The sequence below is a fragment of the Alexandromys fortis genome, unplaced genomic scaffold, assembly GCF_014885135.2.
Source record: "Alexandromys fortis isolate MF-2015 unplaced genomic scaffold, M_Fortis_MF-2015_v1.1 scaffold_27, whole genome shotgun sequence".
Lineage (NCBI taxonomy): Eukaryota > Metazoa > Chordata > Mammalia > Rodentia > Cricetidae > Alexandromys > Alexandromys fortis.
The window spans coordinates 5,711,828-5,738,988 of record NW_026067952.1 but is presented as its reverse complement, the minus strand read 5'-3'; the positions used below and the strand labels follow the sequence as shown (position 1 = coordinate 5,738,988).

The following is a 27,161-nucleotide window of genomic DNA, read 5'->3' as shown; positions in this document are numbered from 1 at the left end:
TTTTTTTTTTTTTTTTTTTTTTTTTTTTTTTTTTTTTTTTTTTTGGTTTTACGAGACAGGGTTTCTCTGTGGCTTTGGAGCCTGTCCTGGAGTTTTTAAGACATCTGGTAATCACGAGAGAAAGGAAGTTGACAGATGGGTATCCATGTTTCATCATCACTGTTTTGGTTACTTCACATCCTACTGGCTTTCATCTCCAAACACTGAAGTGTTGGTGGCTGTGTGGTTAGGGGTGGGGTTGGTAGTGGTGATGGCAGTGAAGAAGACAATAAGACATTTTCCAATTCATGGTAGACTAATGCTATCATCAATGACTCTAGCGTGAATCACCAGGAAAACAAAACTGAAAACTAAAAATGACACCTAAAAAACATTGAAAATAAAAGTTTCGCTTTTAAAAATACTCATTGCATGCATTTGTACTCATCTTTCAAGGAGAAAGAGTGAATGAGTCAGTGGCTGTGTTTGGGCTCTGTTCTAAAATCCAGCATTTGATGGAATTGCTGGCTAATATATGTTGCCTTGATTCATTCTTTCCTCCCCTGCATCTCCCTCTCCGTGTCCAATGTGGCCACCTAAATAGCCTTCCACTGAAATCCTTGTAGATTTAGCTTCTGAGAAAACCAAACAAAATAGTCATGTTGAAGAAATGCTTTCTCTCTTCCAAGGTCCAACAGTGTTTTTTAAATGCTTCTAAAATTTTGGAAGCGATGCCTTTGATAAAATGATCTTTCTTACGTGCACACCTGCAGTCTAGCATCATTTACCAAAATAAATTACAGGACTTATGTGCCATGTTGCTTTTAACTTTGATCACGTTCCCATGCAGGTATGGGTCCAGAAGTTCTGTTTTGTTTAGCCATTCTGATAGACCAACCCTGCATGCACATTGCTTTCTCTTAATGAATCTCCAAAGATGGAGATGGCTCAGTGGTTAAAAGCACTGGATACTTTTCTCACAAGCTGAGTATTGAACTTCTTCAGGTCTGTCTTAAGTAGCCATCTTTTCTTAGCATAAATACACTTTTGAATCCGTACACACATTAAAAACGTTTGAAGTTTTTTGTTGTAATTGCTTGAAGATAATTTGCCTCTTATATTAGTCTATTTGTATGATGTTGTATTTTTCCATCACAAGTATAATGTACCTATTTGGGGGGGGGGCTTCTTGAATGTCCTTTGTCTACATTTTTATTGCAATTATAAATAGTATCTTTCAAAAATACCACATCCCTGTTAGGCAAATAGAAATGGAATATGTTCTTCAATGTGGATGTCTTGGGAAATATACCAGTTTTAATTCTAATATTTGTATTCAGACTCCGTTGGGTTATCTATGTAAATAATCACAGCATCTGTACCTAATGACAGTCTTTTTCTTTCTAATATTTTAGCTCATTTTATTTTTGTCTTTTAGGGTCAACAATACAGTATTTAATGGGAATAATGATAGACATATGTGTTTTTCCAATTTCAAAGATAATGATGCTATTCTTTTATCCATGCATGTGGTGTTTGTAGGTCACTTGTAGTTATCATTTAGCAGGTTAAAAGGTCCATTTCACTTATCATATTCAAGGAAATTTTATTTTGAAATCCTGCTGTGCTTTAACGGAATCCACTGTAGTAATGATACATTTCCTCCCCTCTCTTAGGATGTTAATGCAGTGAAGTATATAATTGGACATTGCAAAGTTTAACAATGTTGCAAAGTTTAAGCCACTTCTTTCTTTAAATATATTTTTGACTCATATATGTGTTACTGGGTTGTTCAGCTCTCTTTTGATTAGAACATCTACACTTAATTTCCTTCTCTCATTGTGAACTTGTCTGCCTTGGAAGTCAAGATTATGATCCCATCATGAATTGGGGCAGGGGGTGCTGGTATTTCCCCTCTATGAATGGTTGTGAGTAGCTGGAGAATACAAATTCCCACAATGATGATTCGACCACATGTGTAAAACCAAGTCAAACTTTTCAACTATTAAACTACTTCTTCATTGAAAAAGTCTATGCCATTGGTTCTATTTCTGAATATATTGCAGAACTACATGAAAAAATTTCTCTTTACTAGGTTTTAAATATATGTCTAAGAATTTTTCCATGTCAGAAAATATTTCAATGTTAATATAAAATTATATTTGCAATCTTTTAAAACTCTTTTGTGTGTGTATGCATGTATGTGAAATTAACTCTGTACAAGTGGATAAAACAAATAAACATCTCATTAATTTAGTTCTAGTGAACTTCATTCAATGACCTTGCTTTTATTTATAGATTTTATTCCTTAACTACACATCTAGCAAATAGTTTTGAACTCTTACGATCATTTTGGGGGAAATCATAGCTTTACAATGTTAATTTCCATTTTAGGGACATATTCCATATCAGTGTTTACTTAGCTATTCTTAAGACTAGATATTAGCATTTTCTTTATAAAACCAACAACAAAAAGGCCTTTTTATCTCTAATTCCTGGGGGATCCTAGTTTTACAATATCAGATCCTTTCCTCTTTAATAAAAATGGAGTCCTTTTTTATCTGACCAGAAACCCGTCTTTATGAAACTCATAAAAGGTATTTTCAGAGGTGGGAATATTATAAATGGTCTGGCTTTGTGAGACATTCTGTTAATGACTGAGGCCCAGTTCTGTTTCTTTACCTCAAAGGGAAAGGAAAGAATAGAACACGTGCATGCTTTATTTGACCAGACAAGGATTCTGTTTGTCTTGTGAGGATGTGTACTCAGAGCATTTAGAGAAATAAACAGGTATGAGAAGGGTTTGGTGTAGGTGGTCCTTCTTTCTATGTGTTGCTTGCATTGGTTAATGAATAAAGAAACTGCCTTGGCCTGATAGGGGAGAACTTAGGTAGGCGGGGAAGATGGAACTGAATTCTGGGAGGAAGAAAGCAGAGTCAGAGAGACACCATGGATCTGCTGCTGGAGATAGATGTGCTGAAACTCTGATGGTAGGCTGTGACCTCATGGTGATACACAGATTAATAGAGATAGGTTAAATTAATATGTAAGAGTTAGCCAATAAGAAGTTAGAGCTAATGGGCCAAGCAGTGATTTGATTAATACAGTTTCTGTGTGATTATTTCAGTTCTGGGTGGCCAGGACAAACAAGTGGCCTTCCAGTTACAAGGGTTCTCTACAGAGAGACTTTCTAGGTGTTTAAGTAGGGCCAGCCTGTAGTGTCCAGAACATTGTACTTCCTCTAGTTGGAGTGTCTCCTTCTAATGATGTATTAATGTCCTTTCCATGTTGAGATGTTTAGTCTCAGTGCTCAATTTGGTAAGATGCAGAAGAAAAAGAAAGCAAGCAGAGTACAAGTATCCATCTTTTTGGCTGCAGAAACTATGTAACAGTGGTTTCAAGCCCTCACCACCACCCCCAGCCATGCCTTGATTTCTGTGCTCTGCTCTTGAAACTCTAAAGTCAAGATAAATACTTCCTCCTGAAGTTGTTGCTGTATGAGCTTCTCATCCTAGCAACAGGAAATGTGAACAAGTTACTTTCCTTACATGTACACTGGACATCAGCTTCGAGTAAGAGCCTTCATTCTGTGCACTGGGGCCTGACATCTGGAGTTGAGCTCTTGGTAGTTCAACCCTGCCTTTAGCCCTGACTCTTAGGGGTTAGCTTTCCATGCAGCTCTGTATTAGGTCCTCCTGCTATAGCTGTGTTACATTCTCTCATGGCACTCAGGATATTTTCCATTCTTTGGGAAGGTATCTCAAGAAAAGACTACAATTTTAAATCAAAACTTCTATTTTTATCACTTGGACTATAAACTACTACTGGACCCATTTTGCCAGGGTTTTGTTTTGTTTGTACTTGTTTGCTGTGTAACCTGGGGCAAGTTACTTAACATCTTTAAGTGGAATTATTTTTGCTTTACGGAGGGTATGAAACTGGCATCTTTCTCATAGTTTGTCATGAGTATTTAATATTTCAACACTGAGCAAGGCACAAACTAAGTGCCCTGTGTTCTTGTCCCTCCCTAGGATTCCACTGTGTTCCCCCAAGAGCTGCTTTAATAAGGATTGGGTATCACACTTTGAATTCTGTAGATTGTTCTTATTTCCAATGTGTCTCTGCCTCAAGCTCCTTTTCTGGAATGATACCATATTGCCTACCACAGAAGCTGTATCTTCTCACGGCTTACCAGAGATGCTCAACAGCTCTAACAATGGTCTTCGGACTTCTTCAATAAATAATTGTAAACTTTATTTTGTCTCTTAGGGTTCAAGATTCATTGATTTGATAACATATTTATGTGTGCGTATTATCTAGTTGAAACTGTTCTAAGTACTTGCATTGTAATGGTAAACAAAGCAGAGAGAATAATCCTGTCTCTGTGGAGTGCACTCTATTTGGGAAAATATACATAATAAAAGGTAAATTATAAATGCAGAGTTCCAGTTGATAAATGCTAAAGGGATACATGAAGCAGGGAAGAGAGACAAAGTGTCATATAAGAGGCTGCCACATTTAAATGAAATTGACTATGAAGAGCTCTTAAATTCTAAATAGGAATGAAGACGTGATGGGGGCCAAAGAAGATGGTCATGTTTATCTGGTAGAAGGCCATTCTAGTCAGAAGGGGTGACAAGTACAAAGGCCCTGAGGCAGGTGCATGCTTGGTAAAATTGAAGTCAATGATTGGATTCATAAAATAAACAGAAGTAGGAGATAAAGTCAGAAAAAAAACAGAACTGGGGCTCCTAGTGACTTTGAACATTGTATGTCATGGGGGTTTTATCTCAATAGCATGAGAAAAACCAGAAGGGATTAGAGCAAGAGGCTGAGGTGATTTTTTTCATGGTTTAAAAAAAAAAAAGGTCTGGCTGGGCAGTGGTAGCACATGCCTTTAATTTCAGTACTTAGGAGCTCTGGAGGCAGAGGCTGGTAGATCTCTGTGAGTTCAAGATCAGCTTGGTCTACAGAGTGATTTCAAGGACAGCCTCAAAGTCACACAGAGAAACCCTATCTTGAAAAAACAAAAACAAAAGCAAAAAACAAACAAACAACCCCCCAGAAACATTCTGGATGCATTGTAGAGAAGAGTGTGGAGAGCCCAGGATTGAGGCTGAAAGACTAATTGCTCACATCCTCCACACTGGTGATCAGAGCAGCTGAAACCAGGGAGGCAGCAATAGAGGTTGTGAACCAGCAATGGGATAGGTTGTTCAATGTCTCTGCGCTACTACATTGATGGCAGAACTAAGATATTATGATGATGAGTAAGATGTAGAGAGTGAGCCTGAAGCACCAATTACAGAGAACCTAACGTGAAGGGGTTTCCCAGAGCTGTGCATCCCAGGGTCTCCTAAAGTGAGGAGCCACTAATAAAACACAGTGCTACTAATTAAGATAGAGAAGACAGTGGGGAGAAGGAGGTTGACACTGGTTGAGTGATGACTACCTCCTTCTATTCGGGATGTTTCCAAAGGACCAGAGCGATCCAAGTGAGAGGGTTGAGCTTGCGGGTAAGTAAATCATTCGGGAGGGCTGGAGAGAGGTCTGGCCTGGAGACATCCATTAGAAAAATTATTAGCTTGTGTGTGGATTTTAAAGCCAAGGGATCAGAAATAATTAGGTAAATAAATGGATCCACAGTCAGCAATCTGTGGCTCTTGATACAAATCCAACCGGCTGCTTGCTTTGATAAATACAATTTTATTGGAAAATCGTCATACCCAATCATGTAGATATTGTTGCTGGATACTTTCCTGCTGCAACAGCAGAATAAAAGAATAAAATAACTGCCAAAGAGATCTATGCGGTCTACAAATCTGCTTTTCCAAGTCTATCCAACCTTTGATTCCGAAATGACTGGAAAGAGACTCAAAAATATAAGTCAATAAAGCTGAGATGTTTAAAAGAAATACAGGAGAGAAAAGGAGTCCCCTAGGGAGAGGGATGTCTAGAAATGTGTGATAACCTGGAAACTATGTGGAAAATGGAGATTAAGGAGGATGTGGCAGTCAACCATGACCAATAGTGATGGCTGGATAAATAAGATTTGACTCTTGGAATAATGATGGTTGAATGCATTAAGATCACAGGAGTAACGGTGAATTCCAAATTGTCACCTTGATATGATCAAGAGTCATCTAGAAAATGGATCTCTGGAGGAGCCTGTGGATGAGCATCTTGATATGATCTAGAGCCACTAGAAGATGGACCTCTAAATGTACCTGTGGATGAGCATCTGGTATGATCTAGAGCCACCTAGAAGATGGATCTCTGAATGTGCCTGGCACAAGCATATTGACTAGGTTAATTGAGGCAGGAAGAGCTGCCTACAGTGGGTGACGCCATTCCTTGGTTCAAGATCCTGGACTCTATAGAGATGAGAAAATGAGTAGAGCAGATGCATTTATTGCACTCTGCTTTTGATTGTGGATGGAAAGGAACCAGAGGCCTCAGCTCCTGCTGCCATGATGAACTCTTCTGCCAAATTAACACCAAAACAAACTGCTTGACTCTTAAGTTTTGTCACGGCATCTTATGACAATAACAGACAAACTAATTCAACAGGTGATCTAAAAAAAAAACTATTGGAGAAGTGATCTGGATTTGAGCTACTTTGGCTAAGTGTGTTCATGAAATTCAGAAGGGGAAACTGGTCATGTGGAAAAGCAGCTGGAAGAGAAGGGAAGACTGGACAATCTTGCTTTTGTCTTTTTAAAGATGATGAAAATAAAGCTTCCATGGAACGTGCAATAATCATTTACAGAGAAGGATTTAGCTGTAGGGTAGACAGTAGACTAGCACTAGAGTAATGACCTCCCTTAGGGAAAGGGAAGTAGGATTTTGCACATTAAGTAGAGATATTGGTTTTCACTTAGAAAACAAATGTTTTATCCCTAGAAACGAGAGGAAAGATTGAGTATGTGGGCATTACGTGGGTCAAAAAGTATCAAATGTCTTCAGTCTCCTTATTATTGCAGACAAGGTCATCAGCTAAGTGTGATAGCAGTATGGAGGAGATAGAGATTTGAGGATGCAGATAATTATTCTGTAAGAGATAGAAATAATGAATTCATTAGGAAAAGAACGCAGCTTTTGTACATTTTTTAGGACAAACTCTATCAGTGTCCCTGATTTCAACTGCAACAAATGGAAGGGTGCAGTGTGGTCAGCTACAAAAAGAGGGCCTCGGATAGGTGAGGGATTCCATGAAACAGTGTTCCACGTACATGAACATGAGAGCCAGGCTGAGAGGTTGAGAAAGCAGAGGGGGCCTGGAATGATTGGCCAGTTAACCTGGGAGGGAACAGGAGGGAAGGCCCAGAGGAGAAAGGTCCATTCCAGGGCGGTTGAAGTTTTGTACCTACAGAACTTGAAGGAGTGAGAGAAGAAAGGTCACAGTCAAGCTGAGTGTTTGTCATCTGGATTAAATAAAGATTCGAAGCTGTTTAAAAGTCCTCCTTTGCCACGGCGAGGAGAAAATATGCATAAACCCTTGGCCTGGCTCTTTTCCAATCAAGAGTTATCTTCTCTCTCTGTTTCTGGCTCCGCACCACTTAGCACAGCTGAGGGCTTTATGTGCAGACATCTGTGGAGTGTAGCTTTGTAACATATATTTTCTTTATTCGTAAGAATTTTGTACATGTATACAATGAAATAAGATCACACTCCCACTGTCCCCATCCAGCTCCTTCCACGTCCCCTAACACAGGATTCTCACAGCTTCCGGTATGCTGCCACTGCTGCTGCCCCCTTCTCCCTTCCCTCCCCTCCCTCTTCCGCTCTGTCTGATCACCATATGGGTGGAGAGCTGAGGGAAAGCTAGCAGGCACCACACCTTCACAGGAGAGTGGTCTTCCTTCCCACATTGGCTATCAACTGCTAATAGCACTTTAGTAAGAGGCCTGGGCTGGAGATTGCCATCTCCCCCATTAATGTCAAAACGTTAGCTGTCCTGATCTTGGGCTGAGGACCACAGTTTCTGTGAGTTCATGAGTGAGGTAACTATGTCATGTCCAGAAGTCAGCATGCCATAGCACTCCTTCCCATCCTTTGGCTCTCACGTCCTTTCTGACTCTTCCTTGCTGTTCCCTGAGCCTTGTTGAGGTTGGAGAGCATGAGAGGGATCATGATGATGATAAAGACGTCTTGATTAGGGATAAACATTCAGTTTTTTACTCTCCTTGACCAAATATGCATCTCTACACTGACTGAAGCCTGCTGTCACTATTGGCTCCATCTTACATGTGGGGGGACAGATATGCTTAGAATATGCATATCATAAGCAATGTGTCCTAACAAGGTGACAAAGAGAGCTGAAATCGGCTCACATCCTTCGACTCCCGAGCATGCGCTCCTTTCTCCCATCCCATCACCTTGTGGGTTTGTACTTTGGAGGTGGAAAGGTGATTGCATCTGCCAGGTGTCACAGCCATGGTCAAGATGAGTCAGCCTCAGGCCAGGGCTCTTCCCTCCCGCTCCATCCCTGCTTCTGTAGGTCAGGACTTCCTTTACAAAGCAGTACAGTGACTTTCATTTGATGAAACTGGGTCTCTCCTCTCTCTCTCTCTCTCTCTCTCTCTCTCTCTCTCTCTCTCTCTCTCTCTTAAAAGACTCTGCTGTGTTGGGAGATTTCTTTTTGTCATATCTTCTAATCCTGTGCCTACCTTCAATTCCTTTTTCTAATTCTGTATAATTCTTTAATGAACCCACATTTTCCTCGTCCACACTTTCATTTCTTCTTCTGTCACAGCATGGAACTTTCCATCCTCTTGACAGAGTTCTACAACAAAGGTTAATTACTTTATAATTTCATTCTCTTAAAAAAAAGCACAGTAAAATTTCTAATTTTAACTGTGCTTCTTGTCAGTAGGTTCATGTAAATTCACTGTAATTAAACCAGATGTTTTCTTCTGCTTTAAAGTCAGGTGGTAATTTAAGGGGGGGTTTTATTTCAATAGACAAGAGAACAGATTGTTGTCAAAGGAAGTTTCTCCATCTCTTGTCTGCTTTCCCTCATTTTCTGTCCCCTTTCCATCTTATTTGCCCTGTGCCCTATCCTCTTCTCTTCTTTCTTTATCGTCTCAATCTGCATATCTGTAAGATGGGTTCACCACGGAGAACTTGGGGGACAGTAATGGAAAGCATAAAAGCTGTACATGGAAGAGCTCAGAGCCACGGACTAGGAAACTGGGACTTCTCCTCCTTTCCTCCTTTCCCCCCTCCATTTCAGGGTTCTCACTGGCAGCTTGGCCGATTGACCACTTCTCAGAAAGAGGCCCGGAATTAACTTAAAAATCAAACTGATTAGTGAAGACTTCAGCAGACACCAGTGTGTGTGAGGAGTCTTATGGAGAAAAATTGGAGAAACATTTCATTCTACTCATGTTTTATAGATTCACTGGAGGGAAATTATTTCTTCCAGATGAATCTTCATAGCTCAAGACATCAACTACATCTTTTATTGAAGAAAACAGTAGTATGTTACTGAATTTTTTTCCACAAGCTCTCTGGGAGGAAAAGAATAACTTGTTTTCTAATTTACATGGTGTGAATTTTCCAACCATAGTTGACTCTAAGCAGTAAATGTATTACCTAACTTGGAGGCAAGAGGAGCTACCAACAGTCAACTTTAGCAAGCCAGGGCAAGTGAGCTTCAGTTGTACCTAAAGGACACGTGCAAGTACCCAGCTTATGAAATAGTGCCCATTCACGAACATCATGCTGTCATGAAATGGGAATGGGCTTTGATGTCAGATACTCATTCATAAACTCATTATTCAGCCAATGGTTTATGAGCACACAGTGCAGACCAACATCTTTCTTATCAGAAAACATCCATCAGAGGTACCCATCCACTAAAACATCCATCAGAGTTATCCATCCACTGAAACAAAATGAAATCTCTGCTTTGCCCAAGCTTCCACCCCTTTAGAGGGACAGGTCAGAAGCTTCAGGACTAACGTAAAGTATGCTGCAGAGACAGAGACAGTCAGGAAGAGAGTGAGAGGTGCTTCAGCCAGCTCTGGGCTTTCATATCACATGGTCAGTGGAGGCCACTCGGGTAAGACTTGGAAATGTATGATTTCCTTACCTGCCCAACAATGGCAACAGCCCCAGCACCATGGTGGTTGACATCAGACTCCAAGGGCAAGAGTATGAGTGCAAAGCCTAACTCACTGCGGGCTTATGACAAACATAACTGTGTTTCTCCCTGTCACTCATAACACGGCAAGGTCACCTTTACAATCACCATGGTGCAAGAAGCTGAAGTGAAATGAGGCTGGAAGGACCGCCTACGGTACATAGTTTTCTATCTGTATTGTCCCCATCTGCACTGCGTTACATCTGCCTTGTTGTTATTTCCTATTACTTTACCTCTTACATGCCCCCTCTTGTTCGTGTAGCTATGCCTATCCTTGGCAACGTGCACTCTCCTTCCGGCTCACAGTAACCTAAGAAACCCACTGAGTAGGCTCATAAGAACTGCACACACAATTAAGGCACTGAGCACTGCTACTTTTCCTTACATGAAAGCCAGCACTTGAGTTTAAGCTTGTTTTGCCACCTTGGGATAATATACCTATTAGATGTGGTTAAACATATCAAATATCAATTATGTTAATATATTTTATACTGTTGCTTATTATAATCAATTACATTTTTATGTATTGTTAAAATTACATTCCCTTATTATACAACAGGGGGAAATCCTGCTTGTTCTTTCATATTTGGTGTGAAGATTAAATCACAGTGCCTGGGAAAATGAAAAATGATAGGCTTTCTCTGAAGGAGAACTTAATTGATTGTGAATTTACCCTTTGACTTCAGCAAGCCTACCGTGAAGAATTTACCTGAAAATACATCTCCACAAACACCCAACAACTTACACAACAAGGCTATTGGCTGCAGTATGACTACAGTGTACCTCTTTATAGCAAGCAACCAATCAACCAGCAAATATGATGCTTGAAATGGGGGGGTGCAGCACAAGATGACCTAGACGAAAAAAAGTAGGTCATAGAACATAACTGAAACAGCTGCCACTGGACGCTCAGGCAATCGTTCCACACAGCCATAGCACAAGAAGGTGTTAAGGGAACGGGTCATTGTTTACATGGAATGTTTTCTAAGACAGAGAAAGTGAACATAAATACAGGTGAAGTATACATTATTCCTTAGGTATAGTATTAAATAGAAGGGAAAGGGAACCTCGAGTTGCCGCAGTGGTGCAGGCGTATGGAAGGCTCTGGGCTCAATGGAATTGTGGGGGGCGATTGGGAAGGATAAAAGTAGCAGAGAAGAGGAAAGAGGAAGAAGATAAAGAGAAGGTAGAAGGAAGGGAAGAGGAAAATATTATTTGCTTTTTGTTAAATAAACTATATAAAGTGGAAATGAAAGAATAATTAAAGAGTTAAACGTCAATGTAGCTCTTTTCCTTCAAAAAGAAGTTTTATGGTTGTGGCTGATGGAGACACAGTTGGTCCAAAAGCAGACAACAATTGATCATGGAGTACCCAGTTCCAACTGATATCCACAAAACAATCCCTGTGTCTAAGGCTCAGGGAATGCATGGAAGAAGGAGCAGAGAGATTGTAAGAGCCAGAGGATCAGTGCACCTGATGTGAGATAGTGTCTTGTATATATCTCAGAAGCTGCAGCCATGAAATCTCAGCAGTCTTTACAATGACACTACAAAGTAACACGCCAACCTGCATGGAGAAGTCATATGTGGTTCCACCCCTAGGAGCTATAGTCAACCAATGGCTGCTGAGAGAGATCATCAGCCTTTCCCAGGAATGAATCTCCTAATTGGTTATCCAATACCAAGCAGTCGGATCTAAAATATACATATACATGCAATACTAAATTGAAAATGGATAGCAAAATGCAGTGTTTTATATTTGAAATGTTGGTCTTTCAGGTTTGGAATTGAAGAATACAGAAGGGTCGTGTCAGTCATATCTCAGAATGAATCCTTTGTAACATAGAGTTCTGACATTTTAAAGAAGCAACTGATTTGCATATTGGAAGTAGTAACATTTATTTTTCAAAGAATAGAGGAAGGAAAACCTTAAAATGAAAAGGACCTTAATTGGCTATCAAATTAAAACTAATATCATGTAGATAGAAACTCAGAATGTTTGAACACAGTATTTTGACTGCACATTCCAAGCAGAGCAAAGTGTAGCGCAGAGAAATGAAAATGTTCTGTTAGTAGGCCCACTAATTGCTGGTGGGTTGGTACATTTTGGGATTGTGCAAATGGACAGACAGATGGATGCAGAAAATCCGGGGTACTCTCTGTTGGAATATGTGTGCAGAAGTATCGGGAAGTATGTGTTTCAGTCAGGATTGGCTCACGATTTAAAACAGGTGAATTATAGTCCCCAGCTCTGTCTTCACGGATCAGTTAGTGACATTGCTGCTCCATTGAATGTACCAAACTGTCATCGAGCCCAAAGACTGCTCCCTAAAGAAGCAAGTAGAAATCTTTAGATAAGTGATGGCCTCTGGAGCAGGAACATTACAGACAGTCTGGGGCATTGCAGCATGCCAGAAAAGAGGAGGACTAACAAGGACATATCATAAGGACCAAAGGGGATGTGGCTCACAGGTTGAGAACCACTGCACTAGACTTTCTTGATGGCCTGGGTTGTGTCATTTTAAGGTAATGTCAACTTTCTTAGATGTTGCATAATAATATTGTGGATTTATATGAGAATATCTTTACTTTCAGCTATGCACACAGAAGAACTAATAGGTTAAATACCATAATTTATTTTATAATATAATATTTTTATTAACTTTTTGAGAATTTGATACATTCATGCACCATATTTTGACCATACTCATCCATGACCCCACCCCAACTCCCAACTCCTCTCAGATCTACCCCACCCGTTTTCATACCTCTCCGACTCCATGTCATATAGCTTGCACCTCCTAGGACTGCCTCTGTTACATTTCCGTACACTTAGCTGTAGGTTGGCTAAAGGTGGATGATGATCATGAAGAGCTGATATATTTGTAGAACACAGCAAAGTAAAAGTCCACTCAATTTTTTTAAAAAAAAAAAATCAACAGTTGTTTTCCTGATAAAGCCCAGTGTCTCAGGGACCAGGAGCTGCTCTCTGGCAATTATTCCATGGACCCTCAAAGGTACTGGGGCGCTAAAATGACTGATCTTGAACTCTTCCACCTCAAAACTTTTGAGGGCAGGTGAGAGCAACACAGAGTCAGCGAGCCCAGTCTAGGAGGCTGCTCTCTGGCTCCTGGAGGGGAGGTTCAGGCAAGCATCCCTCAAGGGCTCCCACCTCCATGTCTTCTCACTGTGAATGAGCTTCCAGGAAAAGGAGCCAATGCTTTCACCCTCTATGGAGAAGGCAATCTGGCCCTAGCCTTCAAGGATTGTCCACAGCAATCTTGATGCATGCCTTAGTCCTAGCTACTCAAGAGGCTGAGGCTGGAGGATGGCTTCAGCCAAGAATTTAAGAGTAGCCTGAGGAACATATTGAGACAACACATTAACAAACAAAAACAAATACAAACTGCCAAAGAGTCTCCACACCCCGCTGGGACCTTCCAGGAGATTATGAGCTATGGCCTCAGAAGAGCTACAGACCAAGGAAGGGTGTCTTATGTGCTGGTGTCTTTAATATGATAATGTCCACACATCTCCCGAAGCAGGAATTGATGTTTTATTAATGATGTTTACTATAAATTTAATTTCAAAGCACTGCTGTTCCCACATTATTTTGATAAAGGCTTTGTGGTGTGTTTATTTTTCTCCTGGTGGTAAAAATGAGAACGAGAGAGGACACGACAGAGTTTAAAGGTAGGACTTAGGACTTGCTGTTGCAGATGGAGGTCATTCTCATAGTGCAGCTCAAAGGGGCCTAGGAAACACAGAGAAACTTCCCTCTGAGGTGCTCCTTGGCTCTATCATGATGATTTGTACACAAAGGCTCCTCCCTGCCAGCACCAGACGACAGCCTCAGAATAGCAATCACCGACCACTCTCTGCTCACAACCCCGCTTCTCCCATCAAGACCCAGGTATACTGCCAATCCTTCAAGACCCTCAGTAGACTTTCCACAACGGGGACAATGGTTGGTAAGAGCACGGAGACAAATCCCACAACATCTGGTTGGCTGAGGTGTTTTGTACCAGAGGCTTCCTGCTCAGGACTTTTTTTTTTTTTTTTCTGTGACTTACTGCAAATGTAATAGGTAGCTATGCTTATTGAGAGCCTGGAACTGGGTCTTGGGCCATTTTTTTTATCTTCCATCCCCCTCTAATATTCATAATCAATTACAAGGTAGTATTAATATCAAGTTCATTTTATAATTGAGAAAACCAGTGTACTTAGAGCTTAAAGAGGATGCCCCAGGCATACTGGACTGGAGAGTCTGCCTTCTCAAAGAGTGTTGTTCTCTCTGTTGGAGATAGGGACTCTGAGTGTTTGAATAAAAAATGGAATCAGATCTAGGACAAGCTGCAGCTGCCTCCCCTGGCATGGAACATCTGTGATACATAACAAACCCTGGAGCGCTCTCTTCGGACCTGCCGGAAGTTGTAACAGGGCTTCCTCCACTTTGCTGGCCTACTTGTCATCCCTACCTAAACTCTCTTCAATCGCTTGTACACAAATCTACATTGAACCCGATTCTAGAGAACTTAATAGGGCTGGTAATTAGCCAGGCTAAGGGGAAAACCAAAATAATCGCAGAGTGAAGTGCTTCTTAGGTATGTCTTAGAAATCACAAATTCTGTCATACAGAAGATGGCTACTGTTTGGAATTCCATGTAGACTGTACTGCAATCCTTGGGATGAAACAACCAAGACACTTGAGGCAAAGATAACTTAAGGAGAAAGTAAAATTTAAGTAAAGTTTTGGAATAGTAGTAGAGGAACTTGTCCTGCAGACATGAAGGGAGATGTCAGTCTAAACAGAAGGACAAGCATTGCCATGACAGAGAGGAAGAGAGTTATATTCTCTATTTAAAAAGGCTCCACAATCTAGTATCTTCAAGGTAGGAGACACATTCCAAGAAGCAGTGCAAGAGGCAGAATCCATAGAACCTTGTAGGGTTGGGGAGGTATGGTGAGGTGAGGGGAGATGGGCAGGGTGGGGGAGGGGAAGGGTGGAGTGGGATAGGGTGGTGAGGTGGGAAGGCAAGGTGGGATGGGATAGAAGGGATGGGGTGGATGGGGAGTGTGATGGGGCAGGGGTGAGGGGAGGAGGAGGGATGGGTGGGTGGGAGGTGTGGAGGTGTGGGAAGAAATTTCTAGGTTGATCTTCTCTCTCTCTCGCTCGCTCTTGCTCTCTCTCTCTCTCCCAGGTGTACTTCGTTGAAACAAGGAACACGAGAAAATAAGTCAGCCTGGAAGAGAACAAGAGCTCATTCTGCAGTACATGGTATCTGAGATGCCTGCTGGACATCCAGGTGGATAATCATCTTTGTGCATTCAATGTGCACATTAAGCCTTAAGCTATTCTATTTTATTTTTTTAAAAATATGTGCAGAATCAATTTGTTTGGTTTTCATTCTCAACAAGCTTAAACAATAAAATAACTACCCTTTCCAGGAGGCATCTGAAGAGTTAAATCTTGGGTAGGAAGAGCGATAGAACCTGAGGGGGAGATGGGGGAGACACGGGGTTACCACAAGCACATACTTATGGCAGAGCTGACACTGCTCCCGGCAACATAGCCACTCTGGAATCATACTACGCACAGTCCGCTTCTTGGGAGAGCTTGAGAACAGTGGGAGGATGGAAGATGGAGGACAGGGTTAAGGAGTTCGATCCATCAGTAAATTGCTTCCTGTGTAAGACCGAGGACCTGAGTTCAGAGTCCCAGCATCCAAATAAAAAAATGTGTATGGCAGAGTCAGACTGCATTCCTTGTGGTGTGAGTGCTGAGGTAGGAAGGTCTTTGAGGCTGGATGATTAGCCTGTTTAGCTACGAGCATCAATCCCCAAAGAGAGACCATGTCTCAAAAAGTCAGATGGAAAAAAATAGAGAAGACACTTGCACCACTGAGCTGTAGCCTCCACATGAATGCTCACGCATGTATAGACACACACACACACATACACACACACACACACGCACCATACCACTTACTGGTATGACCCCTGAGCACACTCCACCTTCTCTGTTCCCATAAACTGGCTCATCATCCCTCACTCACCATCCTCCTCGGTCTGTACCACCAGCTCCTCACTCTCCATCCGGCCCTCAGGGTTGGAGAGCAGTAGGCGCAGTCTGATGGTCATGAAGGGCCGCAGACCCCGCAGGGTGTAGTGGGAAGAGGTCTGGATCACCTCCTCAGCCTCGTACTGCTGCTGGTTGAACACGTACTGGTACTGCACCGTAAGGTTGTAGCTGTGGCAGCGGGTCACTGCGTAGCCAAAGGGCTCCCACTGCAGGGTCAGCTGCCTGGCCCGAATGTCCACAATCTCCACATTCTGAGGGCCGTGCACGGGATCTGGAAAAGACACACAAGATACGTGAGTTTTGAGGAGACTGCAGGAAGTGGGTGGACACAGATCTAAGACAAAACAAAATAAATAGGGTGAAAAATTTTTATTTCCTTCACAATGAAATATGCCAGTCACAAAAATATAAAATTAGGGCTTCATCTGAGTTCCACTGACAACTGTCGGGTGACAACACTCGGGTGCTCCCAAGTGCACCCACTTCTGCCATTCGCTGATTTAGATGACTAGTGGAGTTCTGTGTTTAACTCAGCTGAGGCGTCTCTCCATCCAGCTGCACAATTTGGAACTTTGGTTACACCACAGACAGACCTTCAACCTCCAATCCATCTTTATGACCACAATGCCACAAGAACTTGGCCTTTGAATTCACCTTCCTGCTCTCACTTATGATAGGGACGGATCATTTGCTAGCATCCTGCCACACTTCACTCTTCTTCCTGTCCCGTCATGTCCCCCATGAACACCATTCTACTAGTCCCCAGTACCTCACCTCCCTTTACACACTCATCTTTGTCCCAGATCCCATATATAACAATGACCATGTCATAGTTCATAATCCATGCACTGATATTTATACCTTGCAAGAGATAAAGAGATGATTTTTGCACAAAGCTAATTAAAACAGACAAGAATAGTGAAGGTAGGGGTCTGGTCAGCATTTAGCCCCATACTACTTCCAGGCCATTATCAAGTTGTGCCATGTCTTTGAGTCTACTTTTTACTTCATTTGTAAATTAGTGATAATAGAAGCTAGTCCCACTGCAGGAGAGGGTGGAGCCAGATAAAATACTCTGAGCCATTAGAGTTGCTCCTGGAATTAATAAGCACACCATATAGACTAGCTGAAGCTTTATTTTTATAGTAATAGGAAGAGTAATAAGAATAATAATCATCTTTCATATGCCATACAGAACCTGAATGACTCATAAATGCCAGTTGTGGGTAGCACCATCATGTAGGGCAACAGACTAGGATATGGTCACCACTCCAGTCCTCGAGTTCCCAGAGCCTTTGGAGTGCAGCTGCCTCTGCACCACAAGAAAGGCTATGGTGGGGACTCTTGATACCAACTTAGGTCCCTAATTCACCCCTATGGGAGAAGTGTAGCTTATAATGGAGCTTTGTCAAGGCACACACTTCACCAGTGTGTCAGAGAGGAGGGTAGTCCATCCCATAGATGTGCATACTACTTAAATCAGTAGCTTTGGCCTCTCCTGGGCTGAGGAATTCACACCTCATTCTTCAGCCTGGTTATCCATGCTACAGGGTCCTTTGTGCAAAAGAGAGTCAGAGTCCCAAAAGCAAATGAGTGACTTGGTGAAAGGGACCGCGGACGAGATGCTCAGGGCCCAGTATGCTGAACCTATGTGGAATGAAAGATAAAAGATGTGGGACTCACAGTTAGGGGCTGTGAGCAGGCATGGCTATGAATGCTTGGCTGGGTGTCTCTCTGTGGTCCAGTCTGCAGTGACTACAGATACGTGGGAAGAGTGATAGATGGAACGTCCTGCCTGGGAAGTGTCAGCAACCCCTCCAGCTTTCGTCCAGCAAGAATTGTTCTATCTGCACACATTCCAGAACTCTGCCGGTATACACCCTGAAGTAACATTCTCAAACGCTCCTTCTCAGGGACCTTCTTCAAAACCGACACTGAACCCCAGGAGGACAGTTACCTCATGGGGCCCTCTAGTCCCTCATTAGGAAGTAAGAGCACAGATATTTAAGACTCGGTTAAGGATAAGGACATAGTTTTGTTACACATCTTAAATACTACAATATTCCATGTCAAAGACAGTTTTTGAGATGTTTAGTATGGTCTACAAGTACAAATAAAGTATCAACAATGGAACAGCATCCAGAAAGTGTTTGTTCTATTTTCTGTATTATGACGCTAGGAGGAAGGGATTGCCAACTCACTTGACAAATGAACAAATCAAAGCCTGGAGAGGTAACAGAACTTGGACAAAGTAACAGATGAGGCTTTGAATTTGAATCTGTCTGACCTCATGTCTAGTGTACAAGGGAGGTAAAAAGTGGGCCAGACCACCACAGCCATGGAAGGGGTCTGTGCTGGACTTGATCAACCTCACAACTCTTGAGGAGGCATCAGAAGACCTACTCTAGCAGAAACCAAAGTGCTGAGAGATGAGACTCATGTCCTCAGGCCACACAGCGAGAAACAGGGCTGAGATTTACAGTCTGAGAAAGTCCCAATCCTGTGATTTTTCTCTACGTGGCCCCACTGGAGACAGGTCAGAATAGGAGCGTAAACATGAGGCAGGCCACAGCCATTGGGAATTTGGAAGAGACCTAGAGGAAAGCTAGGGAAAAACAAAAATTGTAACACAAAAATTGCTTTGTCCTTAAGAGCCTGGAACCTGCCACCAGCGGGGTCAATGCTGGGACTCAATGCTAAGCTTTACACGGGCCTGTCTCCAACTCCCACCCTAGTTTTCCACACCCAACTGTACTGATGTACGTATAAACACTTTCCTGACTTTCTGTGAGGGACCTATCTTAAAGCCTTCCTTCCCTTTATTCATGGGGTTCAAGGGTAGTGGCAAGCCTGTCACGCAACAAAGAGCTTCCCTCTGGTTTAGGAATTTGGGGGCACAGGTGTAGACCCTGGTTCTCCGGAGAACACATGGTTGAGCTGGAACATAGCTGGAAGCCAGAGTCTGGCACACAATAGCTAAGTGACCTTGGCCAAGGGCACTCCATCTTTGTGCCTCCATCTCCTCATCTATAACATGGAAATTACTGCACTAATCTCAGAGGGCTGCTAATGAGCATAAAATGAACTGTAAAGAGAGAAAATTGCCTTTCCCTAACAGTGGGGCTTCCTCTTACACAGAACTGCCTCTCTTGGAGAAATGCCCAAAGAAGGCTTTAAAAGTTCTTCTTTATTCTTGAGCATTTCATACATGTATACAATAATATACCACATCTATTCCCATTTTTCCCTCCAACTTGCCCCATGTTCCCCCAACACAACCCCTTCCAGACTTCACATTGTTTTGTTATTGTTTATAGCCCACTAAGTCCAGTCATTGCTACCCACATGTACAGGAGTGTTTTAAGAATAGGAGCTGCATTCCCAGGGCCTTGCTTACATCCCTACTAAAGCCTTCATGGAAAGACAAACACCAAGGTCTGAGGGGGTGGATAAATTAGAACAGGTAGGGGGTGGATAAATTAGAACAGGTAGGGAAGTAAGTAAATGTAGAATGTTGGGAGGACCCACAAATATGACCGCTTTCTATGTGACTCCTCTTCAGATGTCACAAAAATATTTACTATGACTAGACTCCAGACAGAACTGAGACATGCATGCACACTTTGGCTAGAAAGGATTCTCCACAGCATCACCAGGAAAAGGGGACTCAGAACACATTCATTGACGAAAGAGATTTTGGGAGATGATTTTGGAGGTTCCCCCTGCCTATGGAAATTAAGAGATTCCAGGAAATCTCAGTTCAAAGGCAATAAGTTGGGGCTCTAGTGGCCTCCTAGGTAAGCTAAATGCAGTTGAAAGTGTCTTGTGACCGTGGTTATTCACATTCTTGAAAGCAGAGGCGTTGGTATGAGGCAGGAGCTCTGGACTAGGTAGAGCTTCAGCATCTGCCTTTAGGAAACAACCCTGTGGTCTATGTCCCTGAGGCTTCATGGCGGCACACAGCCCTAGCTCCATGCACCACTGTCCATCATAATTAGCACTTGTCACACTGCCCAGGAACTGCTTGTTTATACATTTGTCTCCCAGATTGCCAACGACTATTTTCTGTTTGTCTAGCATCTCTGGGATCTGTCGAGCGGACTTCCTAGGAGATGACCAGATGGTGGTTTGTTCTAGGAAACTGAGTTCCAATCGCTTGTTTCCACCCCTCCTCCTCTATTCACGCCAACACATCGGCAGGATCTCCGAGGCACGCATTTCTTTTTTCGCTTTGTTTTCAACCAAGAGGAGATCCTGAAATCCTACACGTGAAAAACTAGTTTTCAGGATGTGTGATGGGAACACTCGTGCTTTCAGTGTGATGACCCCCACCTCCCAAATAGCTCCACCTGCCAAACTGAGATGCTGCTCCAGTAATTGCCTTCCATGGTCAACGTCCTGGGTTTATATTTGGGTCGGTGCAAACAAGTTGAAATTGCTGAGAAAGTCTTGTGTGTGCAGTAGAGATTGGTTTGTTGAATTTCTATCCCCCGTGTAAATACATCCAAGCCTACAGCCTCTGGTCTCTGCTTCCAGATAAGGTCCTGTTCATGTGACCTTCTTCAGTACCGGCCTACAGGTCAAGAAGCCAGCAGACAGGGCACAGAGCTGCTGGCTCATGTGAGCCTCTGAAAGTTATTCTTTCCTGGAAAATAGAAGTGGCTCTCATCCCAACCTTCGCAGTGCAGCCATGGACCTTGTTCTGACTCCCATACTGGATCCTGTCAGACTGACTTCTTCCCAGGACAAGGGCTCAGCAGTGAGTGCACTGTGCCCACCTGTCCCCCGATCTCCCTTCTGAACATGCTTCACATCACTGAAACCCTAAGATTTTCTGTCTCCATAGCTCCAAACTCATTTCAGGTCCTGTGAGGCCTACTTTCCTTAGTTTTCCCTTCTTGTAAGCAAAGATTTGCTGAGAAGAGGAGCAGCGAGAGCTTGAATTTGAGGCCTGAGGTCTCCTCACATATTTGCACAAGTCCTTTGTGAGAGAAACAGAGTTGGGTCAAAGGAGAATGGAAACTGGCCACAGGCTTCCATTTGTCCTTTTATTTCCGGGTCATTAAGGATTTTGCATGTGCTAGGTACAGGCATGTGTGTGTGTGTGTCCCTAACATTTTAAGAAACCATTGCCACTTCCAAAAAGAAGCTTAGCTTCTTTACTGGGACCTTCCTACCCCAATTCTCTCTGCCTCTCTTTCTACTATTCATATATCAAACCCTAGACTTCTAAAGAGGGATATGGTATACAAGTCCTTTGACATCCCTTGCTTTTGCCTGTGTTGTTCTCTGTGTTTGATATGCTGCCTACAGAGACAAATCGCTTGTCAATATATTCAAAGTCCAGTTCTAACATCACCATTTGCTGGTAAATTTTTCAAAGGACTTCCTTGACCATTGTGACTGCCTTAAATTCTCTAATTAGCACACCTAGAGACTTTTGTCAATGCAGGAGGTTTTGTCGCATGATAACTTGAACATAGAACATTGAACATAGATTAGACAGACAGGCAAATTAAATTGATGGATATGTAAATCTAAAAAGCCAATGATGCCTGACCTCAGGAGCATAACCAAGGTCCTAGTATAATACAGGAAAAAAACAATAAGCAACAGGGTGTTCCAGGGGTCTCTTTGTGTTTCAATTTTAAGGGTAGTCATGTGGTTAAGTCAGAATTGCCTTCTGGTTTTGTTCTGCATGGACTCAGCCATTAAGTCAAAGGAAATAGCTGTAGAATCTCCTAATGACCTTAATCAAAGCAGAACATCTTATTAAAGAAAGGAGCAGAAATCAGATTTCCAGTTCATGAATTTACTATGTATTCATCTTGGCATGTGGAGTTGTGGGCACATGTACTGCTCCAAGTTGAACCTAAATTGAGATAATTTGGGGCATGGGGCTGAAAATGTGGAGGTGGAGAGCTTGTATGTAAAATTAATTTTTTATCCATTTGGAGATGCAATTTGAGTTCCTTTCAAATTAAATTGCAATGGAGTCCTAGGCAGCTGGAGACATTATTGCCAACATAATTTGACGCTGCAAGAGCAGTAATACATTGACAGATAGTTCGATGTGACCATTAATTTGCAATTTCTGCATGGAAATGATACACAAAGGAGGGGAAAAAGGCAAAAAGAGAAAAGTTAAAATCCATCTTCTTTCTAGAATCCTTTACTTTTTTACTAACTTTATTATTACAGATATTTGGTGGCTGAATTTGTTGACCATGACCAACCACACAGACATCTGATGGCAGCTGCCTTGACAATTCTAACCATCAGAAGCTGGAGCAAGATAGCTCCAAAATAGCTGGGTTGTTTACTACCTTCTTGTGGCAATGTCCTGGAGAAGGTAATTCATTGACCATTTCATTGTATCCCTAAATTGAACATGTATATATTGATCAAGGAGATATCATAGTATGGTGAGAAGATCACCGTCTCTGTGAGCACCTAACTGGAAAGCAATTCCCTTCTCCCATCTATAGCTGGGCCTCATTATCTTATTTGGATGATGGATGTCTCCAAGGGCTATGAATGAACCAAGAATTCAGTATGTCAATTGTGTGTTTGACACAGTTACATTTCCCAGAAGAGGAAGTGAGATGACCTGATATTAAGTCAAGCAGAACTCATGGACATTACCATGCTCCAGCTCCTGACCTTGTATGTACTATAGGTTGCTTCTAGGCTTACACTTTAACCAGCAATAATTTATCATTACTAACCTTTCAAGGATGCCTCTTCAGATAATACTCTAGGTAGGTTATAACTTCTATGAAAATATATTAGATCTCTGAGGTGGACTGGGCATTAGAGATAAAGGTGAATGAGGCAGATACTTTCTCATCTTAATGGAATTTATACTAGCAGGGTACAGGCATGATAGCTATGAAGGAGAGCATGGCAAAGCCCACTGTGTCTTCTGTAGGGGAGGTACTAGCCCCCGGGGTACACAGAGCAGCAATGTATAGCTTCACGTTGGGGGCTCACTTGAGTCAATTTGAACATGACTCTTGCACAACCCGGACATTCTTTTTGATAGAAACTGAAGCCACCAAAGAAATTTGAGGTGAGTTCAGGTTAACGATTCCTCTATAACTGCATTATTAGGTTATAATGAGAGCAAGTCTTGAGCCCAATTCTACTTCGCAGATGAACATTTATTATATGAACATGTATTAGCCAGCAAGCACAAAATAGGTCAGTCTGTTCCATATGGCTCAGTGAGGGCCCAGAAGTCTGTCCTTTAAGGCAGTTTGCTTTCCATTTTGCATGAAAGGATCATTTGGAGCAGATGGGATAGTATCGTAAGTGGGAAAACATTTTCCTTTTGTGTAAGAGACCAGATAGAAAATATTTTAGACCCTGAAGGTCTGATGGTCTCTGCTATGTCTGTTCATACCTGTGTTTGTAATGGCAGCTGGCCAGACAACCCATGCATAATGGGGATGCCTATGCTCCATAATACTTTGTCTAGATCAGGCAATCAACGTTATGGGGATTCATTTGACTGATCTCATAGAAGGGACAAAACAAGTGTCTTAAAGTCACTTAGTCACAGGACTATTTAGGGATCATGGCATAAGGTTCAGCTTTAAAAAAAAAAGAAAAAGATGTATAGAATGGGAGATACAAGATGACACTAATTGAGACTGAGCAAGGTTCAAGAGACAACACAAATGTAATTAATTATGTCAATTTTCTGGGGTGTTATTTAAATAGTCAATAAAAAATATCTTATAGGAAAAAGGTTTGAAAAGCAGAGATCTTGTTTGTCACTGTGTAAGTCTGAAAAATGTTGTGAAAGGTATCTGGGACCTGAAGGTGTAACTCAGAGTTAAAATGTTTGCCAAGTATACATAAGGTCCTGAGTTCTGTCTCCAGTATTCCAATAAAATAAACAAAAATATTGGCTAGTCTACATATTTTGAATAACTTTAATAATTTATAGTAATCATTGTGCTACTCAATAGGCTTCTAAAGACAACCAATTTCTTGTACTGATTATGCCAATTGGCAAAATAGTAGTTATCTACCAAGATATGTGCCAGAAGCCTCTGTGGTACTGAGAGTATTCAATAAGGCTCAGACTTCTCAACTCAAATGCTTGTGTTCTCCTGAGTGGTATGTTCTTGGTCTTGACTCAAAGGCTCCTGGTTCTTGACTAAGCTTCACTTATCAATTGTATAATCATCTCATGCCAGTGAACACAGACCTACATATGTGAAAGTAAATAGGAAGGTATGTCAGGATGGGGCTGGGAGAAGTGGGGGATGAAAAGATTAAAGCCCAAACAGAGAAGATAGCATGTTTAATATCGAAGGAATTATAACGGGTAGCCAGATGGCCATTGAAATGCTGAGGTGTGTAAGGAAAGGGCATTGGAGTAGTTATCCCTACCTCCTACCAGACAGGTGATTCCTATACAGTGATGCCCTAGCAAGTCCGCATGCCTTGGCCCATCCTCCCACCCATATCAAAGAAGAACAGTAACAGTCAGGATAGTTGTAACAGTGCAATAAGAGTATTCTTTGCTCAAAGTAAAACACTAGAAAGATGCTTTCTTCCAATAAATATTTTAAGCTCTAACTTCATACCCAGCACTATATGATATGTAAGAGCAGACCAAATATCCTCTCTGTTCTTATGGGGAATATATTCTATTGAAGGCAAGAGGATTGAATACTATATCAGACAAATGTGTTGCGGGCCATTTGATAATGAGCACTGTAGAGAAAACCAATCAGGTTGATTTTAAGTCCTGCTACCACCTCCTAAATCTTTCCTCTCCATCTACACAAAGTTTTACTTCTCTCTGTGATTTAGTTTAAAATAACATAGGTAGCAACAGGGTGGCAGATGAGGTGTTGGGAACACAGTCTTCTTAAAAATGTGACAGGTTCCTCAAGATTAATACTTGGCAGGGCAGAGTCATATAACCACAGTGGCAATCAAGCACATGGTCTGACCAAATTACATGCTGAAGGAAATAGCATATGTCATGTTGCAATAATATAGTAACTGCTTTAAAGAAATCAGATGAGAGACAAACTAGATAAAATGCCAGCCAATGTGTGCTGGGCACAGAGGGTGGTTAGGCAGAGGTGATGTGTGGACTACAAGTTGTCAGTCCTTTTTCTTTTATAGTTCCACGTCTGTCTCAGCGTCTACTCAACTCTGGACCTTAGTCTGAAGATCAGCAACTCTGATCCAAATCCATGACCTCACACTATGGCTGAATTTGGTTGGAATGCATGGGAGTGTTTAATCACGCCTGGTCCACTTCTATCCATAAGACCAGGATAGAGAGCCAAGATTCAGATAAAATCAGTCTCAAGAAGTCACTGATGGACTGGGACAAGAGCCTCAGAGCTGGAAACTGAGGGCACTGAACCAGTTACTAAAGCATTGTTTCTTGGCTCTAAGCACCATTTGTTCTTGTTTGCTTTATTGAGACAGGGCCTCAGCTATTCCAGGCTGGCCTTGAATTTGCTCTGTAGTTGAGGATGACCTTGAACTCCTGATTGTCTTGCCTCCACATCCCAGGTGCTAGAATTTCAGGTGTGCACTGCCATGCCAGTCTCCAAACACTCCTTTGATACCCAACTTTTAGGTGGGGGGAGTGAGGTTGCAAAAAAACATATCTCTGCTTAATCACTGGCCTCAGTGCAACTTTTGCCAATAGGTGGAGCAAAGGTGGGGCCAGAGGAGTAGGAAGATGCTACCTCCAAATTCTTGTGAGCTCATGCCAGTGCAAGTTATTCATCTGAGGGTGGGGGTCTTTCATCAAAATATACAGGTCTAGTTTACAGTTTCTCCAATAGTGAAAGATTGAGCTTCATAAAAAAAATGTACTTTTCAATGAGAGAGAGACACAGAGAGAGAGAGAGAGAGAGAATGAGAGAATAAGCTTCATAGTAGCACCAGCCAGAAAAATACTCTTTATTCCTATCTTTTAGGGTTTCATAGTTGTAGCCCCTTCCCTTTCTTGCTGGCTCTAGAGGCTGCTGCTTCCTACATTGATGCCATTTGTCTAATTTCCTCCCCTTACTGTCTCTGTTTTGTAGACCTTTCTTCGTACACAGTTAACCACAGCTTCCCTGATTTTCCCAGTTCATGGTGCCCTTGGTGTTTTAGTAATTTATTTTTGTACGTCCCAAGCCAAAGAAACACCTAGTAGCTTCATTCAGGAGTCAATTCGCATAATCTCTTAAATACCTCTACCTGGGCTTCGTAAGAAGGATTGGAGAGAACAAGACAGACACATTGTCTTAGTCAGGGTTTCTATTGCTATGATGAAACACCATGACCTCAGCCACTTGGAGGAGGAAAAGGTTTACTTGGTCCACACTTCCACATCATAGTCCATCACGGAAGGAAGTCAGGACAGGAACTCAAACTGGGCAGAAACCTGGAGGTAGGAGCTGATGCAGAAGCCACGGAGAAGTACTTCTTGCTGGCTTGCTCATCCCAATGTCCTCAGCCTGCTTTCTTATGGAACCCAGGGCCACCAACTCAGGGGTGGCCCCACACATAATGAGCTGGGCCCTCCCCCATCAATCACTAATTTAAAAAATTCCCTACAGGCTTGCTTTCAGCCAGATCCTGTGGAGGCGCTTTCTTAATTGTGGTTCCTTCTTCTCAGATGACTTTAGTTTGTGTCAAGTGGACATAAAACTATCCAGCACACACATCAAGAGGAGAATAAATTATTTTACTCTTAACAATCACTATTCCCTAATAAACACGTGAATCTTTTTGAACAGCACCACACAGTTTCTTGACTGTGTGTCCAGTTCAGACACTGTTAGATCTGTGGCCAGCTCCAAGTTGATTTGTATCCAATAATTGCATTTCATCAGAGACACGGACCCAAACCTGGATTTGCAAAGCTATGCTATCACAGCAAATGCACGTAGGCCGCATGGTCTAGTTCCCAAACTAGAGACT

General features: G+C 42.1%; 1 protein-coding gene across 1 annotated transcript in view; it reads right to left on the bottom strand.

Moving 5' to 3' along the window:
* Ptprt (protein tyrosine phosphatase receptor type T) overlaps positions 1 to 27,161 on the bottom strand; it is a 1,017,256-nt gene that overhangs the window by 325,284 nt on the left and 664,811 nt on the right. The window contains exon 9 of the mRNA XM_050150909.1: positions 16,183 to 16,479. Coding sequence (XP_050006866.1) covers positions 16,183 to 16,479 — 297 coding nt within the window. The remainder of the gene's footprint in view (positions 1 to 16,182; positions 16,480 to 27,161) is intronic.